The sequence below is a fragment of the Sycon ciliatum genome, chromosome 12 (genome assembly GCF_964019385.1).
Source record: "Sycon ciliatum chromosome 12, ocSycCili1.1, whole genome shotgun sequence".
Lineage (NCBI taxonomy): Eukaryota > Metazoa > Porifera > Calcarea > Leucosolenida > Sycettidae > Sycon > Sycon ciliatum.
This window is the reverse complement of record NC_088654.1, coordinates 4,609,719-4,628,326: the sequence shown is the minus strand read 5'-3', so window position 1 is coordinate 4,628,326 and position 18,608 is coordinate 4,609,719. Positions and strand designations below refer to the sequence as shown.

At 49.6% G+C, this 18,608-nt stretch overlaps 2 protein-coding genes across 3 annotated transcripts in view; both read left to right on the top strand.

Annotated features, from left to right (window-relative positions):
• Positions 1-2,547: 2,547 nt before the first annotated feature.
• On the top strand, positions 2,548-10,354 carry LOC135828144 (uncharacterized). Its single transcript, XM_065340584.1, has 5 exons — positions 2,548-3,069; positions 3,411-3,509; positions 6,260-6,397; positions 8,105-8,262; positions 10,110-10,354. The coding sequence occupies exons 1-5, from the start codon at positions 2,895-2,897 to the stop codon at positions 10,173-10,175; spliced, it is 636 nt and encodes a 211-aa protein (XP_065196656.1). The 5' UTR covers positions 2,548-2,894; the 3' UTR covers positions 10,176-10,354.
• Positions 10,355-12,415: 2,061 nt separating this feature from the next.
• Positions 12,416-18,608, top strand: part of LOC135828855 (BAI1-associated protein 3-like) — a 56,074-nt gene continuing 49,881 nt past the window's right edge. For both annotated transcript variants that reach the window (XM_065341285.1, XM_065341284.1), the window contains exon 1: positions 12,416-14,345. In XM_065341285.1, coding sequence (XP_065197357.1) covers positions 12,663-14,345 — 1,683 coding nt within the window. In that variant the 5' untranslated portion in view covers positions 12,416-12,662. The remainder of the gene's footprint in view (positions 14,346-18,608) is intronic.

The window sequence follows — 18,608 nt, the reverse complement described above, 5'->3', positions numbered from 1 at the left end:
CCAATATTACTAAGGCCTGTGCCCTATTTTACGATTCCTATAATTATATAGGATTTGAGATTTTATTGGACCTTGTTTTATCCTTAAAACTGGTAGTTTCATGACGGCATGTGCGATATGTCGTCAAGAAACCACCCTGTGCCACACCTGCAATGTTCTTCTGCACATTCACTGCTTCAGTCCTTTCCATGACAGCAGCTGAACAATTATGCTCAAATTTCCAATTATTGCTGAAAATGGGTATTCATCAGAAATATTATCGCCCTATGAATCTAAAATGTAAACATTTATGCCTCAAACATATTAACAACTTCCATGAAAACCATTTAATATGCCGTTATTATTGGTCGTGATGACCAATAACAACGGCATAAAAGGCACACATTTTCAAATCCTATATATAGGATTTTTGGCCAGCAAATTAAGAGATAGCACGTTCTTAGAGACAATTCGTACTGGATCATATCTATCCCATAAGCTACTGGAAACCCAACACCGCGGTTCTTGACTTTAGGCTGCGTTGTGAATCGTTTATTCAACACAAGGCTGAGAAAACTCACCCGGGTTCGAATCACTGAGTGCCAATTTGTCAATGACTCAGCGATACTTCCCAACACTTATGCTGGAGCTCAGGGGGCACTCTCTGCCTTCCAGACAGTCGCGAGCTCGTTTGGCTTGACCGTCAACAGAGCAACGACTAAGTACATGCCTGCCGGGAGTGGAGTATTACCATCAGACAGAGCTCCTTTACATGGCACAGTAGAGTGTGTAGATGCCTTCCGCTACCTGGGATGCCAGGTTACGCCCGATGCTCGGAGCACCTTCGATGTATCACGGTGAGTCGCTGCTGCCTCGGGTGCGTTTATCAGCCTGAAGCAGACCATTTTCTGCAATGATGATTTCCACATCGGTGCAAAACGGGTGGTATAATTATGGCGTCACGGTCCTTGCCATCCTGCTCTATGGCTCAGAGAATTGGACGCTGAGACAGAGGGACGTACGGAAGCGCGAGTCATTTCACCTGCAATGTATATGGTTGATGCTGAAGGTGGATCGGGGACGGCAGATCACCGATCGAATCTCTTCCCTCCAGGTTCGTCGCATGTGGGGTGACCTTGAGCATATCGTCGATTAGGTTCAGAGGCGCCGGCTCCGGTGGCTGGGACACGTTGCTCGGATGGGGAATCGCATTCCGCTGCAGCGATGTACGGGGCCGTGCCAGCTAAGCGCCCACCTCATGGCCCCAGGAAGCGGTGGAAAGGTGTTGCCAAGCCCAAGGCTGACCTTACCTTCATCGGCATTCCAGTTGACGACTTCATCGACATCGCCCGGGACAGGGAGGAATGGCGTCCGAGGTGCCGTGATGGAGTTGAGCACATCGTCAACATCAGGACTCGACCGGTAACGAAGCCGTTCCAATGCCCAGTATGCCACCGTAGTTTTCGTCGACGGCAGGATGAGAGTGGCCACAAATGCAACGAGACAAAACACTGCCGTGGGGTGCCCTGATGGACAGCACAAAACCGAGTCTGCCCCTTTGGGGGTCACATAGCCGGACACGGCAGTGGTACAAGGAAGGAAGGTGTGTGTGTGTGTGTGTGTGTGTGTGTGTGTGTGTGTGTGTGTGTGTGTGTGTGTGTGTGTGCCGGTCAAAGGTGGAGAGGGTAAGTGTTCTCAAGATTCTACAGTCAGGTGATGATTTCATTTTTACCGGACATCCGTGATGTCATCATGATGTCATGGGGACGTCCCGACGAGCACCTGAGGCGCAGCTTGGCAACAGCTGAGCAGGCTTCTGGTTTCCATCTCTGATTCTGATTACGACCAGCACGCTTGCAGCCCATAGCAGCAAGCAGATGTATGCAATGCCAATGCAGCCGTATCCTGGTCCTTGATCAACTGCAGACAGCCTGCCGGTGCAAGTAAATAAATTAGTTGGGACAAAGCTCAAAGTCTGATTCCTAGCCCGGAATCTAAAGGCAACGTCTGCTGGCGACTGATAGTGATACATGTGCATGTACACATGTACTTCGAAGTATGATCATCATCATCATCATCATCATCATCATCATCATCTATTAGTACGTGTACTTGTATTCATTTTATTCATGAGAGAATTCATCACTTCCACACTTGCCATGATGTTCTTTAGGCACACAACGCATGCTCACAGTGCACTGCGCGCACTGTCCCTAGCAAAGATATCATTCCCATGCCCACAATGTGTGCAGAGGCCCTGATAGCAAGATGATGCCCAGGTCTTCGACCCCGAACCTTCGCATTGGTGCTATGAATCGTACTGCTGACGAGGTCCACGGCGTCACACACACGCATACAAACACATGCACACACACACACACACACACACACACACACACACACACGCACACACACCCGTGCACACATACGCACATACACACACACACCTACATGTACATCTATACACGAAACGGAACGTCGCCACGAAGATATACAGATGTGAAGGCCAATCAGCCATACAGGTATCCTGGGAGTGAGAGTGTGAGATACAGCTGGTCGAAGGCGAGAAAGTGAGTTGTACCACCAGCTGTTGGCAAGCATTGAACATGCGCCTGAAGTGTAGGTTCGTTCACCATCAGCAACGAAAGCCTTGGCAAAGTTTGAAGCCTGTCGTCAAGTTTGAAGCCTGTCGTCTATCTGCAGTTATCTTTGTGAGAGGACACACTGGAAACGCGTCCACGTAAGTGAACACCACACACTATTGGACAGCGGATAGCAGTGAGTGAGTCACTTGCGCAAGTCGTCCAATAACCTCTGCTAGAGCAGGTTGAGGCGGGTAGGAGCTGAGCTGGAAAGCCTCACAGAGTCACACCTTGAGCGGTCTTGTCGCTAGCACCAACGCACGCATTGGTGGCATGGGTACTACTGGGAGTAGCAGTACCTTTTTGGAACCAGTCCGATATTCGATCTATGAAGATAGTATTGATACCGATGGAGCTGTTCAAGAGAATCTGGCCAAGCTAAACTCTAGGAGAATGCTGGCGATGATTACCTCGGTACTGGCAACTGCAGCCGTTCTTATCGCCATTGGTAAGATTTGTCGCAGGGCGCGTGTACGTATGTGTGTGTGTGTACATGTGTGTGTGTGTGTGTGTGTGCGTGTTTTGGGTATGTGCGTGGTTTTGGGGTATGTGCGTGCGTGTATGTGTGCGTGTATGTGTGCGTGTATGTGTGTGTGTGTGTGTGTGTGTACAGTCATGTATGTGTGTGTGCTTAGAGATCATTGTGTAGCTCCAGTGTGTGAAGCAAACACTTTCCTGTATTAAATTCTAAAAGTCTCTAGGGACAGGAGTCATCTCTTATCGTAGTTACGTGATGTGCAATTGTGTGTGTGTGTGTTTGTTCGCGTGTGTGTTGTTCTATCCATGCAGTGACGCCATGTTGGGTGACGAGTGTTAAGCTTGGCTCAAGTATTGGATTGTTCCACGCGTGTCACCATGGAGACTGTGTACTGGTGCATGGACAATCATGTACGTCACGTGACTGACACTGCCTTGTAGACTGTGACGTATTATCAATGACCATGTTGTTATTTAAAAGGGAATCCCCCCCGCCCGCCCCTCCCCTGGCGCCCCAAAAGTATTACCGGTACCCCTCCCCTCCCCGCTGCCCCAAAAGTATGCACCCCTCCCCTCCCCTCCCTGCTGCCCCAAAAGTATGCACCCCTCTCCTCCCCGCTGCCCCAAAAGTATGCACCCCTCCCCTCCCCGCTGCCCCAAAAGTATGCACCCCTCCCCTCCCCGCTGCCCCAAAAGTATGCACCCTCCCCTCCCCGCTGCCCCAAAAGTGTGCACCCCTCCCCTCCCCGCTGCCCCAAAAGTATGCACCCCTCCCCTCCCCGCTGCCCCAAAAGTATGCACCCCTCCCCTCCCCGCTGCCCCAAAAGTATGCACCCCTCCCCTCCCCGCTGCCCCAAAAGTATGCACCCCTCCCCTCCCCGCTGCCCCAAAAGTATGCACCCCTCCCCTCCCCGCTGCCCCAAAAGTATGCACCCCTCCCCTCCCCGCTGCCCCAAAAGTATGCACCCCTCCCCTCCCTGCTGCCCCGAAAGTGTGCACCCCTCCCCTCCCTGCTGCCCCGAAAGTGTGCACCCCTCCCCTCCCCGCTGCCCCAAAAGTATGCACCCCTCCCCGCTGCCCCAAAAGTATGCACCCCTCCCCTCCCTGCTGCCCCAAAAGTATGCACCCCTCCCCTCCCTGCTGCACCAAAAGTATGCACCCCTCCCCTCCCCGCTGCCCCAAAAGTATGCACCCCTCCCTTCCCCGCTGCCCCAAAAGTATGCACCCCGCCCCTCCCCGCTGCCCCAAAAGTATGCACCCCTCCCCTCCCAGGTGCCCCAAAAGTATGCACCCCTCCCCTCCCCGCTGCCCCAAAAGTATGCACCCCTCCCCTCCCTGCTGCCCCGAAAGTGTGCACCCCTCCCCTCCCTGCTGCCCCGAAAGTGTGCACCCCTCCCCTCCCTGCTGCCCCGAAAGTGTGCACCCCTCCCCTCCCCGCTGCCCCAAAAGTATGCACACCTCCCCTCCCCGCTGCCCCAAAAGTATGCACCCCTCCCCTCCCTGCTGCCCCGAAAGTGTGCACCCCTCCTCTCCCCGCTGCCCCAAAAGTATGCACCCCTCCCCTCCCCGCTGCCCCAAAAGTATGCACCCCTCCCCTCCCCGCTGCCCCAAAAGTATGCACCCCTCCCCTCCCTGCTGCCCCAAAAGTATGCACCCTCCCCTCCCTGCTGCCCCAAAGGTATGCACCCCTCCCCTCCCTGCTGCCCCAAAAGTATGCACCCTCCCCTCCCTGCTGCCCCAAAGGTATGCACCCCTCCCCTCCCTGCTGCCCCAAAGGTATGCACCCCTCCCCTCCCCGCTGCCCAAAAGTATGCACCCCTCCCCTCCCTGCTGCCCCAAAAGTATGCACCCCTCCCCTCCCCGCTGCCCCAAAAGTATGCACCCCTCCCCTCCCTGCTGCCCCAAAAGTGTGCACCCTCCCCTCCCTGCTGCCCCAAAGGTATGCACCCCTCCCCTCCCTGCTGCCCCAAAAGTATGCACCCCTCCCCTCCCCGCTGCCCCAAAAGTATGCACCCCTCCCCTCCCCGCTGCCCCAAAAGTATGCACCCCTCCCCTCCCCGCTGCCCCAAAAGTATGCACCCCTCCCCTCCCCGCTGCCCCAAAAATATGCACCCCTCCCCTCCCCGCTGCCCCAAAAGTATGCACCCCTCCCCTCCCCGCTGGCCTACAGGTACATGTACATGTACTTCAAGTACATGTCATGTATACATGTACCTCTCCCCCTGCTGCCCCAAGAAGTACATGTACAATGCACGCACCCCCCCCCCCCCCTGTTGCCCCAAGAAGTACAATGTACGCACACTACCCTCCCTGTTGCCCCAAACGTGTATTGAGCAGTAAACGGTTCTTCCTTGAAGGTTTTCCTGGTGGAAGGTGCTCGAGACGCAGTTGTGAGTCAGTCAGCGGTATCTAGTCAGTCGGTAGGAAGCGCGGGCGACGTTTGGAGCAGACCCCTTCTATGTTGCTTGTGTGTTCTAGAAACAATCTTAGAGGGTCTTTGGACTGCACACTTGAACTGTCCATACACTTATAGGCAGTAGCGCTTAGGCACTGGCGGATTCTGCTCGAAAAGCAGTGAAATTGGCAGAACCATAATAAACGTTATGGCGGGCAATTACTCGAATTCTGCTCCATTCCTTTATCCACATACCAAACATGCATGAAACGTACCAGAAAAAGTACCGAATTCTGCCAATTTTTCTAGCGGCAGAATCCACCGGACCCAAGACTAGCGCCGAAGATTGCGCATCTCTCACCCAGGTAGATGTGAAACCTTGCGTACCTCGACACAACGTTTTCATTACAAGTAAAATCACTTTAGTACATGAACTGAAGTACTAAGAAAAGAGGAAAGGAACAATAAGTTACGAGTTATAACTAACAGTCCACCAAGGTAACGAGATACATGCATTATACAGTCAGATAATGCGACTGTCGCCATCTCTCATCCAGATATATGTACATGTAGATGTAGATGTAGATGTGGAACTTTGCATACATGTACATGTACGTATACGGTGCCTTACACTGGACACACGTGTGTGTGTGTGTGTGTGTGTGTGTGTGTGTGTGTGTGTGTGTGTGTGTGTGTGTGTGTGTGTGTGTGTGTGTGTGGTGCATGTCTGTGTGTTCGCATGCGGCCTGAACTGAATGCACTGCAGATTACCAGGGCATCGGAGCTCTGGTGGCAGTCCTGATAACGGTCTCACAGATCATCAGCCTGGTGCTGTTCCGACGAGCACTCACAAACACTGTTATACTGTTCTGGAACATCTGCGCCTTCCTCTTCCTCTCCACTGGTAAGAACAGTTACTCTACATGAATGCGCATTGTTTTTAGCGTTTCACTGGTTTGAGGGAAATACGCAAACGGAAAACGTCTGAAGACAAAACTGACTGTCACCCCCCAAGATTCGAATGAGGGGCCCTCGCTTGAGGCCAGCGATGCTCTAACCAGTGTGCTATGTATGGTCTAGTCGTTGTCCCAGCAGAGACCGTTCAACATTCTCTTCAGACTCCGTAAAAACGTATCAGGTACTAGTAGGATGTAGAGAGGCTAAGATGCACGTTTTTTTCTCACGTGACTCTAAAGGTCAACTCGCGTTATTTGGCTCGCGCATCGAAAAACAACACGAGTTACCTGCAGCTCACGTCGAAATTAGGAGTTTCACGCCAAATTTGACGTGAAATTGTGCGTCACGTCGCAAAAAACGTGAATCTTAGCCTCTCTATTGATCAGTTGACGAGTGTTTCAGCTAATGTACGTCAAGTTTAGAAGCTTTTAATATGCACATGTAGCAGCAGTATTCTTGCCATGGTGTTCATACTCACAGCAACGTCCAGCGCACACAGCCACACTAAGCTCTAGGCTACGGAAGAAAGAACGCTGACCGACTTGTCAATGCGACCACTTGGATAAGGCAACTACCTGTCCTAAAAGACCACTGAAACCATGACCAAGGTACATGTATGCATTCTCCAGTCAAATGACCCTTGGTGAGGAGACAACCTGGTAACAGAGACCACGTTTTGAAGGTCTCAATTAAGCAGTCGTCTCACAGTCAGACAGTTTCCCTGTACTTACATTCCTATTCATCGAGAGAGCTGAAAACGGAAAAACAGTGCGAAGAAAAATTGACCGTCACCACCAGGGCTGAGGACTGAGGTATATTCCTACATGTATATTTTTTTCTTTTCAAATGTTAGTTTGGAGGCGGTTGTTTTATACGGTGGTAAAAACACACCTGGCCAGGTGGTGGTAAATACACGCAGGCTGCCCACACACATTCTCCCGCGTCAAGCTCCGTGTGAAGCCATCCAAGGAGAAGATTGCCTGATGAGTCCAGCCCGGACGAAACCTGCGACCTGCGTCGCAATCGATGTTTAGTTGTTGCTGTGTCATCTACTACGCGCCATGCGCTACCTGATGTACCAGCCTGTTATGTCGGACACCAGTACCCATGCATCGACTAGGCGTGGGAAAAAAATAATCGCCATGCGCGAACTGGTGGTGGTGGTGGTGGTGGTGAGAAGGAGAGCTCTGTGCCAGAACTACTTTGCAGCCTAGAGAGCGTGTGTGGGCAGGCGTGTATTTACCGCAATATGGCCAGGTGTTGTTACCACCCTATGAATCAAGCATAAGTACAGCTGCAGTGGAGTCTTCAACTTCATTCTCCCGAGTTTGAAGGCGGTCAATTTCACACACATCTTTGCATGATTCAACGACGCAAGTCCACGTAGTCAAGTCAAATCTGAACGATGACACACTTCCTTTCACCTACCATCTGTGGAACATGATTTCTTCTTTTTAGAATAAAAATTCTTACACATGTACATGTACATGTATGGACCTGAGAAGCAGTTTTGGGTAGTGGGTGTTGTTGTAAGGATGGTGAAAGTTAATTGCTACGGTGCGGAATATTCACGTGGTCACCCTAGGAAAAGTAGTAACTAAGCAACTAGACATGTGTCTCTTCTCTCCCGTTATTGTGTGTACTCTTTGTTCAGCGATGGTGTCCACATTAGCCATGGTGCACGTGACGTTGCAGATTGCGCCAGTCGTCAGCGGCAAGGTCTTCTACGGCCTCTCGTTCTTCCTGGCCTGGATCGGCACGATCCTGTGCTTTGTGTCTGGTGGCGTTCACTTTCATCTCAGCCACAAGTTTGTAAGTAAAATTCAAAAATATAAAGTTAAAAGTTCGTATTGCATCCTCTCAGTACGGCACCAGTCATACATGTAGGTGGGTCAGGCCGCTACACATTCACAACTACGGGTCATAATGGGAAAGTTTTCGTGCCAGTTTTAGCATGTCAAGCCTTCATTGGGCAAACCTGCAAGAAAGCACATCTCCCTGCACAATCCACAGTGTTTGATTGAGCTCACCCTTTTTGCATTGGGGAAACACATCACGTCCAATGTCACAGTGCGTACACATACACTGATACATGTACAGTAGAATATGTCAAGGCGACCACTCGGATAAGGCGACCACCTGTTCTAGTAGACCACTGCAACCAGGACCCAGGGGTGCTATTTCCAGTCAGTTGACCCTGGATAAGGCGACCACCTGGTGACAGAGACCACGTTTTGAAGGTCCCTTGAGCGGTCGTCTTAGACAGGTTTCACTGGCATAGTACACTAGTAATCAGATCACGGGAAACTATGGCTCGTGGGCTACTGCTGTCGTAGAGCTACAATGTGGCTGTTCTGTCTTCACCAGAGGAATTGTGAGTCGCTCCTCACATGGCCGCTGCCACGTAGGGAGGAGCACCATTCACTTCCTCCAGTATAACCAAACTTAAACGTGACTATAAATCTATAATATAAGGACTTGTGCGGCCGTGGGCGGTACAAATTTAAAAATCATGACAAGGCTACAGAGGAGTTACGCCATTCTTATTATAAATCTCTTCTCAGCAGTTTTTACTTCTTTAGTGATTACACAGTTGCCTGGTGATTGCCGTATGCATGAAACTCAGAGTAGCGACATTCTAGCCCTGCTTGCCCTTGGCCTTGTTGGTCTGTGAAGCAATTACGCTCCACCTGGGCGTTGTGTTGAGCACTGTCAGCACACTGGATGCATTCTCTACTACTAGTGCCAGGCATGTATTTGTTTATAGACAACGTTACGATAATTAGCTGGCTTGAGGGAAGGACACAAGCGGGAAAAGTCTGAAGAAAACATTACGATAATTATTATTTGAAACTCGGATGTTGAGCCAATAATAAATGTATTTCAAAGTAGACAGGAAAAGGAAAAATGGATACGAGTTGAGAGTAACTCTCCATCACTGTAACCAGATGCAGTAAAGTAAATTATCGTGTCCGTTCCCGAAGGGAACTCACGACGGCCGCTAACACCCGATAAACCCTAGCGGCAGATGCAGCGCCTAACGGTGGGGGTGAGTAGATAAGTCTCACAACTACTGGCACAAGTGCCGAGAACGACCCCATTAGCTGCATCCATGTACCCCTTGTGCCTGGCCACAAGTTCCCAGTTGACTGTGGGTAGCAGCACGGCTGGAAAAAACGCTCCCAGGCAGGACTTGAACCAGGTACCTCTCGTATCTCAATCATGGTCTTTGACCAACCCACTGTGCCTGCCTGGTCAGATACAATGATGGAGAGTTACTCTCAACTCGTATCTATATTTCCTTTTCCTTTCTACATAATTATTATTATTCTTTCTGGTGCTCACTTGGAGTCAGGCCATTCTTCAAGCTTATCGACTCTACGCCGGCTCTACATGATAGCTAGAAAGTATGCACCAATAGAGATTGGTTACTGCACAGTTCTCCTGTGATATTGAAAAAATTCCTGAAAGGCATTAGAATAATTTCAAATTTATTCAGCGGATGCCCATATAATTGCGTGTATGCGTGTTTGTGTACGTGTGAGTGTGTGTGTGTGTGTGTATGTAACATGGTGTGTGTGTGTGTGCGTTACATGGTGTATGTGTGTGTATGTGTATGTGTGTGTGAATCTCTGTGTACATGTATATACACCGAACAGGTATGGGTTATTCACGGCCGGACCAGTGCCGTGCAAGACTTCAAAATGGATTCGTCCAAGGAGTAACTGGCAAATCAACACACCGTCACACATCTACACATACATGTACATGTACATATGTACATGTGTCCATTTAGGTGCTCCTTCAGTTCTCATTCAAGTTACCCATTTCTCTACTCTTCTTACTAAATCAGTGAATTGTTTTTCACAATATGTTTGCAAGACAAATGTCCACCACTGTTGTACATGACACAAGATTGGCTTGGGTACCCCGTAAGGAGACCATAGCCAGGTCTGTGGGAACTGCCCTAGAGAAATATGAATAAATAAATAAAAGAGTCTCGCTTCAGGACTTCTTGTGCATTACTGCATTTAGTGGTATTGCAGGAAAAGTTGGGGCATCAAACATTTCCACATTCGCGACTGAACTTTCCGCTCCTATTAAAATTTATTATTACAAGTACATGACTGTATGTGGTTGTTCGCGTAGACATCAGTATGGCCTGCAGCTGCATGGGCACTTACATTGTAAATCATGCAAACCAGCCAAAGGTATTCGCATAAGCTACTTCGAATAGATACGAAAGACCACAACAGTTTCAGCGAAAAGAAGACAAAAACTAGACTGCCCACACCACTCGGCCGGGCACAGATGCCCAACCAACCGCTTCGGTCAGCAGCAAGGGCACGGAAAGCCTCCAGATCGACTTTGCTTGACAAGGAAAGTCCAATCCGCTTGGCATCATCTTGTAGTACTAGTAGTGTTGGTAGTGTGTGTCTTGGTCGTCCCCTCCAGCCCGCTGGACGAGGCTCTGCGAAGTACGCTCCCATGGCCAGTGATGGTGGGGAGTCAGCCGGGAGCCGGAGGACGTCCCCAAAGAGCCTCCACCTACAAGGGCGTCGGAACCGCACCGGCCGAGGCGGCCATGGCGCCCCACTTTTTCGGCCGTTTTTTTATTTTTTTTTATTTTTTTTATTTTTTTTAGCACACTGCAACAAAGCGCGATGATCTCAGCGCAAACGTGGCAAATCCTTGTCCCCGATCGTGGTTTGTTGCAGAATCAAAAGTCCATGTAGATCTAATGGCACCAAATGCCTGGGAATGCTTGCAATTGGCTTCAATTGTTGAATTTTTTTCCCTGGGGAGGGTAATGTTTGTCCCCGATCGTAGCATCTTCTTGTTTTTTTGCAGAATCAAAAAGTCTTTCATTGTAGTTACCGTACACTGAAATGGCACCAAATGCCCGGAAATGCTTGCAATTGGCTTCAATTTTTGAAATTTTTTCCCGGGGGAGGACCCCCGGACCCCCCTTCCATGGCCGCCCCACCTCCAAAGTCCTTCCGACGGGCCTGACCTAGCTCTCAAGATGATGATAGTGAGAGGAACCGCGCCGGCACGCTCATAGAGCCTCTCATTCCTGATCCGATTCAGGAACACAATGCCGATTAGCGCAGCTGTTTTCGGTACCATCAGTAGTCACGAAATCCACATCGTCGCCGTTCCGCTCCTAGCTTGCTTTAGCTTTATTAGGAGCTACTAGCCTACCGGTAGTACATGCCTGCTGTACTACAGTAGTACTAGTCTGGCCTTCGGTGAATATCAATGCAGTTTTCAAAATAAAAGTGCCGGGGCCGGGGATTATCTACGTTGTTTGAATACTCAATCTGCGTTTTTTCTATTCGAACTGTTTCGTCCTTTGTGAACTCGTCAACGCAGCACAGAGAAAATGAGGCCGTACTACAATCAGGTACACTACTAGTGTAGGTCTACGTGGGTGTGCACGTGCGTATGAAAACTATGCATTGCCAAGATTGACATGACACTTGACAGGAAAGTAGCGCTAGTAGTACTAGTACTAGTAGTAGTAGATCTACTCAGTGCCGCTGTGTGTGTGTAGTAGTAGTAGGTCTACTAGTAGATCTACTAGTACTAGCCCTGCACAGGACTAGTCGACTCCATTATATCTGTCCATGGAGATCACCAAGCTCATGCACGTGTCTCTACTCCATGGATCCACACGATCCTGGTTAGGCCCTAGCAAGAGATGTCGTTCGTGCTTTCACCACGCGATTTTCGACGCACCGGACCCGTATCCCCACTGAGTACTATTATTATAGTAGAGTCTAGACTAGAGCCTGGTCCCCGGCCCCAGGTCCCTGCAAAGCTGCATAATAGTCTAGTCTTGTCTTACTACAACAAGTAGTTTGTTTATACTATTACTATTAGTGATTGAGTATTATGGTACTAGTACTAGTACTAGTACTAGTAGGAGTAGTGTCTTCGGCTCGTGTGCCAGTCTTCAATCATGGTCTTGATATGAAGAGCTGATCCCTCAACCGACAGCTAGCTCTTCGACTTCCTTTCCACGTCGTTGCGTGCACTCGTGGCCACTATCTGAGCATTCTACATTCTTGGAGACCTGGGTCTAGGCTGGGACGGTGAGACTGAGTTCTTGATTTCAGATAGGCCTTGCAGCGCGGATTCGGTAAGCTCAGTAGTCTAGCTGAGCTAGTCCTGGCAGAGTTGTGATGTGTTCACGGAGGTGAGCCACTATGCCACACTTCCCTCATCTACGCCACATTCAGGACACGAACACCAGCCTGTCTCTGGATGTGGCGACTGCGCGCTCTCCGGCTAACAGCGACAATGGAAGCCCTGAGGAAACCGGACGCTCGGCGTTTGGTCGTAGTGACGTCTCGCCGCTACGTCGCTCGCACGGCATGCGGCGGAAGGAGAGAAGGCACAATAATCGTGTAGTGCGTAAGCAGCGCACCGTCGGTGATGACGATGCCGGAAAAGCTACCGAAATGGAACGTAGCGCCAGTGCCTCTCCTCTCCGTTTCGCGCGTGATCGCTGGCTGCACGGAAAAGCAACACCGGATAGTGCCTCACCATCACCGGCACGGTCTGCAGGTGATCGAGCGCCGCACCAAAGTGCATTGATCCACGCTAGCGCCGAGGCTAGCCGTCATATGCGCGAAGTAGCCGCTGAAGGATCCACGAAGATTCTACGGCGGAGATCGTCCGCCAGCTACATAAACAACGTAGCGGGAGTCTTGAACTGTGATCCGACAATCATGAGGCGAGCTGTCGACGTCAGGAAACCTGGGCCCGCACTGGTGTCCCGGGACCAGTCCGGAACCGACCTGGCTGCTGCCGTACGTAAGCGACGTGCGGAGCGTAGCGGAGGTGACGAAGATGACGATGCTCCGCGCGCATCGAACGCACTGAAAGCACTGAAAGCAGAGCCGCCGCGCCACGAGCCCACTGCTGCAAGATACCTGCGGGCGCAGAGTGTCCCGAGTTATGACCGCACTCCCACTGTGAGCGGTCCAGCAGGCACACAGACACCAGTTGACACTGATAGTGATAGTGAGGTGGAGATGTGGCTAGAAACCTATGAGCACATTTCCATGCCAGGCGAGGGGGAAATACCCTTACCAGGCAGTACAGCAGCAGAGAACAGGAGCACAAGGCTAGATGTTGGCACGGCGACCCAGCGTCGCAGGGAATCGTCCGCTTACAGTGACTTCGACATCGTGTCCGTTGCCGACGAAACGGATCGCGTCCTACTGGACCTGAGCGGGGAGAGCGAGTACGCGACGGTTAGGGGCACAACGCAGGACAAAAACATGCGCTGGGAACACACGGAGAGTAGTCGTGGCATACATGGCGGTAGCGGCGGCTGTGCGGCAGGATGGAAGACGGCCAGCGGTGAGCGGCGTCAGAAAGGCTGGCAGCGTCGGTCCATGCGGCTGGGCACGGAGGAGCAGCCGCCAATCCGGCTGCGCGCTGACACCGAACCCTCAGAACGTCACCTCCAGGGAACGGCATCATCGTCTCACTATACCACAGTAAGGAGAAGTAACCCGCGGAGTTCTCTTCCCAGCACAAACAGTACCAGCTCGCCTGCTTACACGAAAAAAACGGGCAGATCAGCGACATTAGGAACCGACAGCCGTAGCCTACGGGACATGACTGGCTCCCTGGATGACGAGTTTTCATTATCCGTGGATCGACCAGAGTTCGGTTTCGAGGGTCTGCCGGCGAAATCCGTCTCCACGGTTACCACGCTATCGCCGCAAGGTGATCTGCCGAGAGCAAGGTCGGCAGATGGCAGCGGTCAACTGTCAGCATCAGGACCCGTGCTACGCCATCTACCATCCTGTGTGTTTCAGGTGACGTGCGCATACGGCCCGGACATGAAGGCCAAGGTGCTGTCTGAGTGTCCAAAGGTAAGAGCACTGTGTCTGTCAGTTTGTCCGCAGGCGGTATCGCCGTGCTGTGCATGCAAGGGTGCATGGGGGTGAGGAGTGAGTATGTCTGTGTGTGTGGGGTGAGGGGGGGGGGGGGGGGAGGTTGAGGGGTGAGTGTGTGTGAGTGTGGGTGTGTGTGTGGGGGGGGGGGGGGGGTGGTGAGGGGGTTGTAGGTGAACATGTGTGTATGCATACAAGTCCCTATGATAATAATTATTATTATACCAAGCTCAGTGAAAGACATTCATCTAGGTTGTAAGCTGTAACCAACATAATCGTCCTCCACTGGGTCTGCTGTGTTCTATGCTCTTTGACATTGAGCTATGGCTCTGTAATACAGTCGTCCCTCTCTAATCCGGCACTTTATAATCCAGCACCCTCGATAAACCAGCACAATTTTCAGTAGCCAAAATGTCCCCTTCATGTACATTGCAGCAGTAAATCAGATTTGTTAATCCAGCACCCTCCCAAATCCAGCAGATTTTCGTGGCACAAATGGTGCCGGATTATAGAGGGACCACTGTATGCATGCATGGCACGCTTGTTCTTACAGCCTTCACTTCCACAGTGATGCTTTCATTCGACACGAAAAACTCCGACCACTCACTCAGCATGCTGGCGTATTCCTGGGTTAGTTGTGGGCATGATCCGAGAATTTCAGAGGCAAACAGGAGATGATCGGAAAGCGGCGTATTTGGTGTTTGTGGCATGTACGGCCATATGTAATGTATCTCACTCGGCGCTTTATCTGTGGCAATCTGGGGCAATGGCTTGTTGGCCACTTGTGTCCATTACCTGTGCAATTATACGTCAGTTTGTCAACACCTTTCTAATCGTATCGCCAGAGAAATGGTTGTGGCAACCGCTGATAAACATGGTCAATGCGCAGGTTGCAGACCGATCTACACGTATATACTATGTTTATATGAAGATCAGAGGTCATGTCGGATTGAGTTGCAGCTTAAAGTTTCATGCTCAAGCAATCATCAGACAATTTGCTTCGGCATGAAGTGTCAAGTTGCAACACAGTCCGACCTTCATATCTATTCATTACTCTTCGGACTTTTTGAGGAAAAGTTGCAAACGGGAAAAGCAGCAATTGACCGTCACTCCCTGGACACGAACCAGGGATCCTCGTTTATGGCCAGCGATGCTCTGCCATTATGCTATGGTGTAGTCGACATGTTTCCAATTTTTAATTTTTTGTTGCTAGGAACATGGCATGTATATACTGTGCAGCAGGAAATTTTCGGACGGAATTTAGTTTCGTACGATTTCGTCCACAGCCTCTTTTGTACTAAAATTGATGCCGTACTAAAATTTGTTCCTGTGAAATTATGTGTACACTATAGATGCGTACCGCATGAGAACACATGCATTTATCGTGCAGCACTGTACGAAAATAAAATCCGTACGATACGTCAAAAATTGGCTTTGTCCGAAAGTATTTCCGTCCGAAAATTTCCTGCTATACAGTATGACTACTACAGTATTCACTTCGTCTTGGGGGTTAGACATGGGGAACAGCGTAATACAAGACACAGGGCATGTTGCCTTGAGGGACAACCTGCCCGTCGTCTCGGCATGTGTGGGTCACCAAAGATAAACAATGTGTCCCGAGAGGATTCCTAGAGCACATTCTTCAAAGTAGGGCTGAGTTGGGTAGCATTTTCTTCGGGTATCGTTTTCGGGTAATTTCCCACGGGTAGCACGGGTACCCGATCGGGTACTGTTTCCATGGTAACACCACAATACACACCTTCCCTTACACACTGGGTAGACATGCGGAGTATTACATGAGTTTGTACACGTGCACTGTACACAATGTCACCTGCGACTTCGGGTTTTCGCGGTTCTATTCTGTACCGGTCTACGCGAGGTCGTCACGGGTGGCACGGGTACTTGACTGCCCGTGCACACCACTCATGGCCAGCAATCGAGGACATCTGAGAGTTGTAATTTTTGTACTCCTCCGAGGTGTGATTTTTGGCGTGCTGGGCCAAGCACAAGGAAGCCATCTGAAAAAAAATGCAGAAAATGGTTGTTGTTTGATCCTTTGGTGTAATCTTTGTTTCTAGTCGAAGCTAGTTGCTGTTTGGAGCAGAAACGCTGAAGTTGACTATTTTCTGCATGTACTCATACATGTACTCATGTACTCAGGCATGCAGTCTCACTCGTATTTTAGCTATTTTCTGGAATGGATGCTGCTCTGCACCCCTTGGTGAACATTTCCTGCGCTCGTGGAGCAGCTGAAAAGGACCACTGGTATGTCTGGTTCCTGGTTTGAAAGTGGAGAGTCGACTTTTGTGCCTTGAAAAAGGAGTAGAGAGCGATAAAGGTACGTCTGTGGCTGATTTTCGAGTGCTCCTCGTACATTTTTGATCGTGATAGAAATTCTCAGACCAAAGTCAGACCAAAGTCAGCGCGATGATGGTCGTACAGTTTTCTTGTGAATTTTTTAGTTGTTTCATCTCGTATCTATGTCAGTATCGTGATGGTGAAGTGGAGAGGGTGATTTTCTTCCTCTCGGCTTCGTTCGGCCGACTTTGCTTCGTCCTCGTTGAAAAGCGATCCTGAAAAAAAGGTCGATTCGCAAAATTATGTTGATTTTCAATGTACGAGATGACATGCGATTGCTGGCTATGACTTCAAAGCAACCGGTGCTATGGGTTCTCTGCCGAGGCACATGGTAGCACTGTATAATCTGAAATACTCGTCTAGAATATATTTTCATCATTTTCTTCCAAGGCGTTTTCGGACTAAAATATGCCGGACTAACGCCATCTATAACAAGAAATGAGGACCAAGGAACTACAAGTTAGGTATAATGTCCACTCATTTCTTCTTATACATGAATCCTTGGCTGTCCACTCGAGTCTACCAGCCATCTGTCCAGCTTTTCAGCATGATTTACAATCCGCGGACTAGACTTACGACTGGACGAACTCCCTTTCTTTGAAATTGGATGAAATCATTCACCAACTAGATTTTCTGCCTGTAGAGTATGTTGTGGCCGCTTCACTTTTGTCACTACTGTCGACAGTACTGACAAAAGTGAAAGTCACAACATACTCCAGATGACGTCCTGATGTCAGTAGGAAGTTGACAGCTACAATCACAATGAAATGTTTTAAATAGACTTGCACGGTACGAGACTGACGAGTACTAGTGGTACATGAATGTACTAGCACCTATTCAGTGAGACTGAGCAGGTATTCTTGGTATTCAGCGTCTTTGGTTTCTCAAGGGTGTCGTCAAGTGGTCTTTTGCTCTGTCACTGACCACTGCAAGATGCATGATACCCTCTTAATTTGATCTTGCAATCCAGAAATAATTACATGTAATTGCCGCTGTCCTGCTGCACATGGCCCATCATTGTACATTCTAGCTACTAGTAGATCTACTATGCATGTAGTTTCAGTAAACTAATTACTTTTCGGCTCTCCATCAACAATTCTGCTGAAGTACATGCCTGTATGCTTTGCGGGTAGGTGGACGGAAGTAATGTCCTTGTCACTTCATCATGATCTTCAGTTATTATGATTTGGATTGCAGTCCTACGTCAGTCCAGTGTAAAGTCGCCCAGGAGGCATAAACCATGGTCGAAGTACATGAAGCCTTGAAGGAGCAACTAAACGTACTTCGTGTACATCAGGAGTGCCCATTCTGTGGCATTGACCAGGCTTTTTTTCGGGTGCACGTACTGTGATCTGGTTGGTTGTTACAGTGCTGGACCGTCTAACACTAATAGCCACAAATATTCATTAATTTAACTGAAGGAATGGAAGAGGGGAATAGTCATAAAGTGACATTATTTTAAAGAAATATATTTACTTTCACATAATGACAGTGGATATCCGGTGATTTATTTTGTTTTGTTTCACAAAAGACCCTGCCGGCTCAGGACAAATACCTGGAACAACAGGTAAAGAAAAGAGGGTTTGTCAACTGACAACCGCTCTATTCAGTCCGCATGCCCTGGATGCAAAATTCTATATTGTGATGTCGAAAAGTTATGACGTTTTGGGCCAGTCACCGATCGTGAGAACAATTTACAATGGAATAACCTGGCCTTTTATAGTGAAAGCAGGCGAGAGCGTATGTAGGTCCATGTACAAAAACAAACGAAACACACCACAGCCGTATAAAATAATTGAGTGTATGAATTGGCATGTACAACAGACAAGGTTATGATGCAGTTGCGTGATTGTCCACCGCTTTCTTAGTGAAGAGGTAAAGAGG

Coding starts and splice junctions, on each gene's coding strand:
- LOC135828144 (XM_065340584.1), top strand. CDS start 2,895: ATGGGTACTACTGGGAGTAGCAGTACCTTTTTGGAACCAGTCCGATAT. Junction 3,070..3,410: donor AGCCGTTCTTATCGCCATTG/GTAAGATTTGTC, acceptor CTATCCATGCAG/TGACGCCATGTTGGGTGACG. Junction 3,510..6,259: donor ACTGGTGCATGGACAATCAT/GTACGTCACGTG, acceptor AATGCACTGCAG/ATTACCAGGGCATCGGAGCT.